The sequence below is a fragment of the Capsicum annuum genome, chromosome 9, assembly GCF_002878395.1.
Source record: "Capsicum annuum cultivar UCD-10X-F1 chromosome 9, UCD10Xv1.1, whole genome shotgun sequence".
Taxonomy (NCBI): domain Eukaryota; kingdom Viridiplantae; phylum Streptophyta; class Magnoliopsida; order Solanales; family Solanaceae; genus Capsicum; species Capsicum annuum.
In genome coordinates this window covers 177,801,169-177,812,826 of record NC_061119.1, presented here as the reverse complement: position 1 = coordinate 177,812,826, position 11,658 = coordinate 177,801,169, and the positions used below count along the sequence as shown (strand labels likewise).

Here is an 11,658-nt window from a genome sequence, read left to right as displayed (position 1 = left end):
TATCTGGAAGAACTGGGCAAGAAGCAGCTTAAGAAGATTCTTTACACAGATAGCCAGAGTGCCATACAGTTGGTGAAGAATCCGGTCTATCATTCGAAGACGAAGCACATTAGAAGACGGTACCATTTCACTCGCAGAACAGTGGAAGAAGGTGATATGTGTTTGGAAAAGATAGAGGGTGCAAAGAATCCAGCAGACATGTTGACTAAATGTGTTGATGTTGGTAAACTAAGGTTGTGCAAAACCTTAGTTGGCTTTCTGTAGTTTTGTCTACAGATGTTGCGGTGTGGCGAACATATTGATGATGGAGGAATATTTTTTATTTTTTTTGAGAATGTAATTTTTGGATGACGGAATCAGTCTCCAAGTGGGAGAATTGTTAGGTTGTGGAGCCTGATTAATATGTAAGATTACCCACGGGTGTTACCACGAAATTAATTCTTTCTCTCCTAAAGAACTCTCTTTAGTTTTCTCCATCCTCTCCACAGATTTAGTGTGTGTGAACTGCTAATCAATCCTAACAGTTGTTCTATTAATGGTTATGATCTGCTGAATGTGTGTTATTGTTGTTGATAGAAATGTCAATTCTTTTTGGCTGAATAATGGGCAAGAAAGGAAGTGGTTGGTTTTCATCAGTCAAGAAAGTTTTCAGTCTCCTAAAGATTCATCAGACAAGAAGGTTGGAAAGTTATACACTATACAGAGTGATATTGAGTTCTGGATAGAATTCATAAGCGTTGTTAGATGCGGTTTGTTGAGTTTTTTACAGGGTTCTACCAATGTTTGGTTTTGTAAGATCTTGAGAGCCTCTTCAGATTAAGTAATTTAGAAATTTGGGTCGTTGCAGGAGGTGGTGGGTGTATGGAATTTCGAGGATTCGAAGGCCTAAGTGAATTAGGTGAACGAAGTAGAGGGGAGTTTTAGTTCAATGTCGGGAGCTTCAAGGGTAAGGTCAATGAATGTAAATGATTCGGAAGCAAGGCCAGTTCTTGATCCCGCTGGGAATAAGGCACGGAGATCACCTGGTTCAAGAAAATCTGTTACGAGACCTATGAGAAAGACAGTGTCAAAAGAGGAGGTTGAGATGGAAGATAAAAATGGTCACCAACCATCCCCTTCATTGCTTACTTTTGATGTTCCTTCAATACTTAGGCGACAAGAGTCATTGTATTCCAACCTTTCACTTAGTGCTTCATGTTCTTCTGATGCCTCAACGGATTCATTTCACAGCAGTGCTTCAACTGGTAGGATATATAGAATGAATAATACCTCAAGTAGAAGGAAGCAATTGTCATCGAAGTCCAAAAGGATGGTTTCGGATGATATATCAGACTCTTCAATCGATGGTTTGCAACCAGGTTTGTTCTTGGCGATTCTTCTTCTTAAATTTACCACATCTAGATTTTTGATTCTTTTCTTCTTCTAATATTACATTGTCCAAACTGTAGCAACTACCGTTGGAAGTTTAATCAAGAAATGTTTTAAATTAGAAGGTTATTGCAGCGTGATAACTTGATTTTTCATGTTCTTCTTTGCCATCATTTTTGGAGGTGACCGAGAACGTAATGAACCTTCGAGAGACGTTTGAAGAAGAAAAAATGTTGAACTTGGAACGATTTTATGTATTAATGAATTGACTATGGAGTAAATAAAAAGATTGTAAACTTTTGATGATGTGAAACTTAGTTAGATATGATAGGAAACCAGGACTATTGCAAGGACTTATTCTTTTGAGTTTGAGATAAAATCACGGGCCTGCAAAATATAGGAATTGGCTATAGAGAGACCTTATATATCTTCTACCTTCAATAATATTGGCATAGAGGCAATTATTGTTTAGATTATGCAACTTCATTATTATGAGAGGTTAATAGGCAAAAGTTTCATTCTTATGAGGGCTTTAGACTATCTTTCTACTCTGTAGAATTACTCCAGCTGCTTCTGTCTTGAAACTCTAGATCATTATTCTGATACTCGAGTTCTACCTTTTATTCTGCTTTTTAAAGCATTTTTACATGCGTATTGTTTCTGTGAAAACTGCAAAATAAGCTGCCAGGGCATTAGGTAACAAGAGTTTTCTTTCTCTTCTTACCGTTCATTTGACTGTGAGACATAAATTGTTATATGTTGTTCCTACAAGATTGCTGTTCCTTGATTTTGTGACGTCGTTTTTCGTTATAAGTATCTGCATAGAGAAATGTTTGCTTGGTAAAAGGAGATAAAAAGGTCAAATCCAACGGTTATCCTTTTTTCTTTATATTCCCTCTGTTTCGAAATAAGTGAATTATTGGGATATTTATTGGTGTTTTAAAATAAGTGAATCATTGAATTTTTTTTCAAATTTTTCCTTATGATTTGACAACCAATTAACTTTTGAAAAAATATTACAAGGTCAACTTTTTTTTTGGGGGTAAAAATGAAAAATTGTATTAAATTTATGTTTTTAATGTTTTTTTCTTAATATGTATGTCAAAATCCAACAATTCATTTATTATGTAGGATGAAGGAAAATTTAACTTTTTTTTTTGGTTAACCAGGTGCATTCAAATGACCAAGATAATGTTAGGTTATAGAACACCGTCAAAGTAGTAAGCTTAAGGATCATGGTGAGTATATTCAAACTTTTTTTCTTAGTTTTTATTCAATTTTTCATCTTCTTCAAATGATTTATGAAAGTAATTTTTTTTTTGGGGGGGGGTGAGCTGAGGAGCAAGTCAAGGATCTGTTAGGTCAGTTGAAAGATTTGAAGCAGCTACTACATTTTATTTTTTGGTAGCGGCAGCTATGACATACTAATGGACCTTCTTGAATGAGCAACATCCATAGCCGATAGGGGATGTAATTTAAGTTGTGCAATTTCTTTGTCTGAGCTAGAATAACAATTTAATTTTGTTGAAGTTGGCTATGTGCTCAGCAGCGGACCATGGCCGTCTAGTCTATATATGTATATGATTGTAATAGCCATACGTGCAAGTCATGTGAGGTTCCGTTCCTTAAACAAATTAAGGGTGTGTTGGGTATGAAGGAAAATGTTTTATGAAAAATATTTTCTAGAATATGTTTTCATGGAAAAGAAGTTTGTTTCTTACTCATTTTCTTATGTTTGATGTGTTTGGTTGGTGAATAAAAAAATATTTTTTAGAAAATACATTTTAGCGTTTGGCTAACATAGAGAAATACTTTTTATAAAAATAATTTTGTAACCCAAAAAATATTATTTTTTAGGCTGTGTTCAATATGGAGGCCAAAATTTTTTTTTAGGAAAACAATTTATTTCTTACTTATATTTGTGTGTTTGTTATGTAAATACGAAAATATTTTCTAAATGTGTTTGTATATATTTAATAAAAAAAAATTAGAATAAATAGGGTAAAAAGAGTGGGGTAAGCAAAATATTTTGTAACTTATTTAAAAATAAATTAAAATATTAAATCTTACTTTTGGAGGAGGACTGATATGTAGGTAGGTGGTTGGGGGTCAGAATAGGATGAAAGAGGTGGGGTAAGAAAACAATTTTGAGTTTTTTTTTTTTTTCAAAAAAATTAAAGAGGGGTTGAGACGACGACGAGTAGGGGTGGAGGTCGGGGTAGGGTGTGAGGATGAAGTAAAAAATGAAATTTCTTAGAAAAATAAATTTAAAAAAAATAATTTTTTTTCGTTGGAGGGTTGGGATGGAGGGGGCTCGTAGGGATGGTGGGGGTCGGGTAGAAGGTGGGCTAAGAAAAAAAATTTGATCTTTTTATTTTAATAAAAAGTTTTGTTTTGGGAGGGGGGGGGGGGAGGGGTTGGGTTAGGGAATGTGTTAAGAATTTTTTTAAAAAATTATTTAAAAATAAATTAAATATTTTCTTTAGATATGTAGGGGGTAGAGGTGGTAGGGAATTGAGAGTCGAGATAGGAGTGTGTGATTTTGGGTATTGTATGAATATTTCAACTTTCTACTTCACCTGAGGTAGTTACAATCTGCGTACACTCTATTTTCCCCAATCTCATTTTATGAAAATACATTAATATGTTGTTGTATAAGTATTTCAATTTAAAAATGAGTTTGAAAGAGAATTTTAAAAAATATCTTTTTACTTTTTAAAGAAAAGTTATTTTACTTGAATTTGAGAAAAATAAATTAATTTAAAAAATATTTTTTAAAATATTTAAGCTGAATCAAACATGGAAAAATGAAAAAACTTTCATATAAAAACACACTCTAAAAATTTCCCAAGCATGAAAAATGTAGATTCTTGTTTACCGTCCCAACAAAGCTCGAGTCATTTGTGACCACAAACACATTGGGATTACAAAATGGAGAAAGTAAAAAAGATATCGTCGTTCAGTCTCTCCTCTCTACTCCACCGACAAAAAGATCCAAAAATAGCGCTCCAACTCTTCCTCAATCCCAATCCGAGCCACAACACTACTACTAAACCCTTTCGTTATTCTCCTCTCTGCTATGATCTCATCATCTGCAAACTCGGTAGAGCCAAACTCTTCCACGAAATGGAAAAAATCTTGTACAAATTGAAGCACGACACTCGATTTTCTCTCAACGAAGTCGTTTTCTGCAATGTTGTTTCCTTTTATGGCAGAGCACAGTTACCCGAAAAAGCTCTAATTATGTTCAATGAAATACCTTCTTTTCGCTGCCATAGAAGTATAAAGTCTGTTAATAGTTTGTTGAATGCACTTTTAGCTTGTAAAGAGTACAGCAAGGTTGGTGAATTATTGAAGAGTTTTGAAAATTATGGAACCCCAGATGTTTGTACGTTTAATATACTGATGAATGCGTCTTGTTTATGTGGTGATTTGAATAGTGCCCGGGAGGTGTTTGATGAAATGCGTAAGAGAGGGATTAAGCCGAATGTGGTGAGTTTTGGGACGTTGATTAATGGGCTTTGCGTGAGTGGAGATTTAGACGATGCGTTTAGGATAAAGAGGATCATGGAGAGAGATTTCAAGTTGAAGGCTAGTACGTTCATGTATGTTGCGTTGATTAAAGGAATTTGTAAGGTTGGTGATTTGAATGTGGCGGTTAAGTTGAAGGAGGAGATGTTGAAAAAGAAAGTGGAATTGGATTCAGCTGTGTATTCGACGTTGATTAGTGCATATTTTAGGGTTGGTCGAAAGGATGAAATTTATGATTTGTTGAAAGAGATGGAAAAAAATGAATGCAAATGTGATAGAGTCACTTTCAATGCGTTGATGCATGGTTATTGTCAGGAGAAAGACTTTGATTCTGCATTTCGTGTTCTGGATGAGATGGAAGGAAAGGGGTGTAAACCTGATGTAATTAGTTACAACGTGATAATTCGAGGCCTTTGTGATGATGGGAAATTAAGAGAAGCTAGTGACCTCTTGGATGATATGCCTAGACGAAGGTGTAAACCCGATGTGGTTAGTTATAGGGTATATTTTGATGGGCTTTGTAAAGCGGAGAAGTTTAAAGATGCTGCAGTTATTTTGCATGAGATGGTTTTCAAAGGGTATATTCCCCGGGAAACAAGTTTATTTAAATTATTCGATGGGCTAATTCAAGTAGGAGATAGGGAGTCCTTACTGAGAGCTTTGGATAATATGGCCTCTGTAGATTGTATTAGTAGAGAAGTGTGGGAAATGATGATTTCCATGATGTACCAACAAGATAACTTGTCTAATGTGTCTGCTCTCGTAGGAATGATAATTAGGGAGTAAACAAATTCTCCTTGTAATGGCTTGACACACCTTCTAAATGTGCACACATATTTAACTCCCAAGTTCATCGTCTGTGTCCAAACAACTTTGACTTGTAACAGTGCTTAAGCTTACTTTTTTCGCTCATAAGCATGTTGCCTGTTTTTCTTTTCTCCCGAAATTTTTATCATGGCTGTAAAGTGTTTATAGCTTCTGCCCTCACCGGCTGTGGAACTTGTTTCTATATTTTTAGCCCATATCTGTATATAGAAGGTTGTAATGGTCAAGATTCTGTTTTCCTTTAGGTAAATTTGATAAATCAAATACGGAAAAGACTCTACACTAGACTTATTTTTAGATTTGCTTCTATTTAAATCTGTTTTTCAGGCCTTAATAGTATGAGAAGCTATTGCTTTCAAAACTTATTTGTTCTGCCATTGACATCAGGGGTGTGCATCGGTTCGGTTTTACGTGTTATTGGTTTGGTTTAACGGTTTTCAATTTTTAAATATGTAAAGTCAATAACCAACCAATAAGATATTTTCTTATCGGTTTCGGTTTATCGGTTTTTGGTCCTTAACGGTTTGGTTTTCGGTTTAACCAATAAGAAAATACTTATAAAATAGAAATAGTAACAACTAACATAAACAAATGAAATCTTAATTACTGTCAAAATCTACACAGTGCATTTTCGTTTACAAGAATCTTCAAACTTGAACTGAATGTTTGTTAGGAAAAAAATTAAATCCTAATTGTTGGAAGCTATAAATGCTTCAAGTTTTTTATTACGATAATAGCCGAACTTTATATTGTGCCTTTGTTGCTCTGAATAGGTTAATACTTTGTGAATCACTGAATTATGAATTAGTAGTGCATATAAACTATATACATACACATATCTATATATATGTATAGATAGATAGATAGATAAAGAGAGATATATATTTAAATATATAACATAAATAGGGATAAAACAATAACTTAGTGTATCCTTATTGGGTTATCGGTTTAATCGATAACCCAATAAGCTAAAACCGATACCGAACCGTTTACCCAATAAATTTTTTTTATAATATCAATAAAAAACCGTTAACCTGATAATCCAATACCAATAACCCAATAACATTTTTATCGGTTCGGTTTATCGTTCTGTTCGGATTTTGCACAGCCCTAATTGACATATAACAACCGAATGAGACATTTCCTTTAAGCTGCTTAACTAATTTCTCTGGATTGGGATATAAGCTATGACCAGAACGCAAACTAAAGTCTGGAAGATCATCATCCCCGAACAGAGCATCATCTGCTTAAGCTCTGTAGAGTGACAAATGGAATGGTGTGCCTTGATAAAGTTTCAATTGGTATAGCAGAGATGGGAAGCAAATTATTTTTCTTATACAAGCTACACATAATTTGGATGGAAAAGGGAAGGACTTCAAGAAAGTAGTCAATATGGAAGTTGCAATTTCAGACTTCTGGACATCGTAGGAGGGCATTGCTATTACAGCTGGTTTTATATGGTGGTAGTTCATAGATCAAATTAACTAGAGTCCTAGAAATAAGCTTTTCTGCTCTCTGTCCGCCTTTACCATGCTGTCCTCTGCAATCTGAAGTTCAATTTCTGTGATCTGTTCCTTTTGTGATATGTATTTCTGTCCCCTTTGTGCTGTTGTTGCACATGAAAGACAATAAAACTTTGTCCAGATGTGCTAGATTAATGTTCTTCCAACTCAATCAGTCTCGTAAGCAGCAATATCAATTTGTTTGAATTTGTATGCTAGTTACTCAAAGTATGAATCAGTAATTCCAAATTATTGTTGTGAAAGCTATTAGCATACTGAATTGATTCTTGTGAAGAAAAGATGCAAAGAGAGGGGAACAGAGTGGTTTCAATTGATTGCACATCTTGCATTTGCTGTGCTGCTTTTGCTTAGTGTTTTGTAGCAGGTAGCTGGGGATAAGATTAGGAGCTTACTGCGACTATTTGTGACTCCACATTACATGTTATGAACTTATCAGAGTGTTTATGACCATATGTTACATGTTACTGTGAAACAGCAGGTAAGAGTGCGTATAATAGACCCTTGTGGTCTGACCCTTCCCTGGCTTGGAACCCGAGTATAGCGGGAGCTTTAGTACACCGAGCTGCCCTTTATGTTACATGTTATGAAGTAAGTCAATGATAACCGACATTCAGCTTTAGTGATCTTCACTTCTGCCTGTAGTTTTATTTGCATTTAGGGTCTGCGGCTGGCAGGAAGAAGATTCATTTTTGTCGTAGTGGTAGCAAGATTTCATTTGATAATTTAGTGGACTCTACAGGTACAGTTATGCTGAAGAAGCCAAAGGGATCAGGTTTGTGGCAGCAGCCAGCAGGTGCTTAATCTAACAACATATGATTATTGAGTTTGGTACTTAATTTAGATATGCTGCCAATACCCTGACCATCTAGGTCACCAATCCGGAGACGATCGAAGAGGCAGCAAAATAGGAACTTTCGATGATCGGGAGAGCTCAACAAGGTCTTTGGCAAGAATCTCATTTTTTGGTAGTACGAATGGGGAATTGGCCCAAAAATTTGATGGGGTCAAGACGCTGTCGGGCGCCGGCGGCTGACTCAAGTGTCCCCGAACCGCGAGGGTGAAATGCCACTCAAACTCAGAGCTAGCTGGTTCTTCCCGAAATGCGTTGAGGCGCAGCAGTTGACTGGACATCTAGGGGTAAAGCAATGTTTTGGTGCGGGCCGCGAGATTTGCATTAAACCAATTAGCCGTAACCTGCTGACACCAGTTGGAAATAGCTCAAAATCAAGACAAAATGCTCTTAGAAAAGATCCAAATTTTCCTGGAATAACAAGTAAAAGTCAAATACCTATTCCAATGTAATTTTCAATTATGTAAAATCTCAGTTTTGCAGCATCTTTACTAGATTTGTTATAAAATAATACCTAGCAACTCTATACTACATCACTAATCTAGAACACAACAAACAAACAACATGCTCAGTGCAATTCACAGGTGGGGTCTCAGGAATAAATCCAGAAAATGGACTTGTTAATGTTTTTTTTTTTCAAAAAATAGACATTGTCATGGAATTTAAATTGTACTATTGAAACTCCATTGTAATGTCGTGGAGTTTCACTCCATTCCAAATTATTTTTCAAACTTCTTTCAATCTTGTATTTTTCAAACTTGTTGTTAGAACATTTTTCCTTGAGCCGTGGAAGTAGCCTCTCCCTACTTCCTCATATCCCACTTATGTGATCACAATGAATATGCTGTTATTGTAGGGACTGAACATGGCTACTTGTGAACATTATCCTGATTTAGTGGAGGTGCATATTAATTATTTAAGCCGAATCTAAACGATGCATGTAAGTACCAGGAATTGCCCGTTTTCCTCTCATCTATCACAGTGCCTTTTCTATCAGTTCGATTTCTTTTTATAACTTTGCTCATCGACTTTTTTATGGTTATTAAATCAACCTTTGCCTACTTTTCTCCCTTTTCGTTTGTGCTCTCTTCCAAAACTGTAACTTTCTAACGAAGCACTTCATATATTTGCATTAGGTTCATATCATTAAACCGAATTTTCTCTTGCCCTTCACTGCTAAAGTACATTGGGGTGGAGGGGCTATTCGAATAAGTTCTCCATTTCACAAAGTGATCGAAGAGCTGTATTAGCAAAACACGATACATTTGTCAAGTTTTTCACATCTGCTTATTTTTGTAAAATGGTTTTAGTTAGAAGTGCTTTTGGAAATTGCAGTTTGTGGTTGATCAAATAATTTGGAAAATATTTTTGTCATTATTAAAGCAGTACTTTATACTTGTCTAATGTTGCACAAAATACTCTTTGGAAAAACTAAACACTTTCAATTTGTTGCCCCAAATAAACACTTTCAACTTGTAGAGGTTTGGTCGTTAAAATATAATAGAATATAAGTAGATTTAAAATCAAGAGTATTTTAAGTATTGATACCTAATTAAGTTCAAATCTAAATTAGGTAAATTGCTACTTACTAATTAGGTAAACCAGTATACACAGGGCGGCTCTACCTCTTAAAACATTAGGTGGTCGCATTAGGTGTCCAAATTTGAGGGGCTTCATTTTTTACGATGATATATTATAATTTTTTTAAAAAATATTAAATACTATTTATAGAAAAAATAAATTTTGTATATAAAAGGAAAGAATTATTAAAAGAAGTTCATATATCTAGAGTATTATATCTCAAGAAAGATTAAATACATTGATTATATTATTATTTTTAAAAAATAATTAGAAAAAATCAATTATATAATTTTGAAAATAGAATTTATTTAAAAAAAGTTATTTTTTCTTAAAAATTTAAAATCTCCATTTGATTTTCGCCTTAGGATGCTTGATTGGCCCTTGTGTATACATCAGGGTTTCAACGCCCCTCTTGATGTATGTGCCCTCTGTTGGTTATCAAATGGAGTCGATCTGCGTCAAAGCAACATGAACTCAAAGATTTTAGCCTCTAATATGGCCCCTGTGTATACATCAGGGTTTCAACGCCCCTCTTGATGTATGTGCCCTCTGTTGGTTATCAAATGGAGTCGATTTGCGTCAAAGCAACATGAACTCAAAGATTTTAGCCTCTAATAGTGGAAAAGATAAATTTCATTTTCACTAGCAAAGCCAAAAATGCAGCTCGAATTTTGCGTGCACACAACATGTCACTTTAGAAATATGTGACCTATGTAACTTTTCTATATTTTATTATGCTACACGGAGCCTGAAATTCAAATACAAGGATTCAAGAATAAAGTAAAATACAAAAGAATTGGAATTCAAACTTTCAACATAAAGTAAAATGTGAGTTCGGCAAAAGAATTCATTAATTTTAAAAGATCGTATTTACATAATCCAATTTTTGATGAGGGGGATTTAATTGAACCCCACCTCCCACCCCCACGCCAACCTCACCACCACCACCACACACGCACACACCCCAACCGCTATCCCTCTATGTGAATACAATTAACGAAGCCAAGATAATTTAGAGAACAAAACAGATAAGCAATATTAAAAAGGGACTTTTGAACACAGAAACAACAACAAAACTAAGCCGGCAGCTTAGTTCAACCTTACCTACCGTACTTCCACGAGGCATCATTTCTAGACACCTTGTACCGTTACATAACATATGAAAAATAATAATATTCCTAGTTTTATCATGTCAACTACCTTGACACTCACACTATTCTTCCCTTCCTATAAATTCCTCGATACTTTCCTTCATTCAACAAAGTGTCCATTTTCCTCCCAAATTCTCTCATTGTATTACCAAATGGCTCGTTGCTGCAGCGGCATGGTAATATCCATTACTTTAATTGTTCTGTTAGTCTGTTATCCGCCAAGTTTTGAATCAAAAAAGTTTTTGAATAAAAGCATGCGAGAGGAGATGAAGTGGATCGATCCTTCTCGAGAAGAAGCTACCAGTGTACTACTGAATTCCTCAAGTGAAAAAGGTCATGCCAAGCTTGCTGGTGTCAATGTTGATCGATCGGTTCCTAGCCCTGGGATTGGCAATTAACATTAACCTTTGCATATTATTAGCTACTTTTACGCGAATATATATTAAATGTACCCTATGTATCCCACAATTTTGAAATCATATATCCTTCCTAGATGTAGGCTCATGATTTTTTCTTTTCTTTATGTATATATGTAACTTATACTACATTGAGATATAGACATATAGTATTTCATAAGCTTTCTAGTCAAACATGTCATTATCTACATTTTCGGGTTTAAAGCCTATTTAAATTGACTTATTTTTAGTGTCTTTAAGTTAAAATAGCTTTTAAGTCTTTTTGTAGGTTTGAATAAAATAATAAAGTACTTATAAACACTTGATTTTAAGATAAAATGATAGAATTATGCCAAAAGTCATAGTTAGGAAAGCCAAGGTATAGAACTTTTGTTAATACATGATAAGTGTAGTTTAATGTATTATATCGGATT

At 34.7% G+C, this 11,658-nt stretch overlaps 1 protein-coding gene across 1 annotated transcript; it reads left to right on the top strand.

Moving 5' to 3' along the window:
* The first annotated feature begins 621 nt into the window (after window positions 1–621).
* Window positions 622–9,478, top strand: LOC107842378. The gene is made up of 2 exons (XM_016686186.2): window positions 622–1,358; window positions 7,987–9,478. The coding sequence occupies exons 1-2, from the start codon at window positions 929–931 to the stop codon at window positions 8,046–8,048; spliced, it is 492 nt and encodes a 163-aa protein (XP_016541672.1). The 5' UTR covers window positions 622–928; the 3' UTR covers window positions 8,049–9,478.
* The last annotated feature ends 2,180 nt before the right edge of the window (window positions 9,479–11,658 follow it).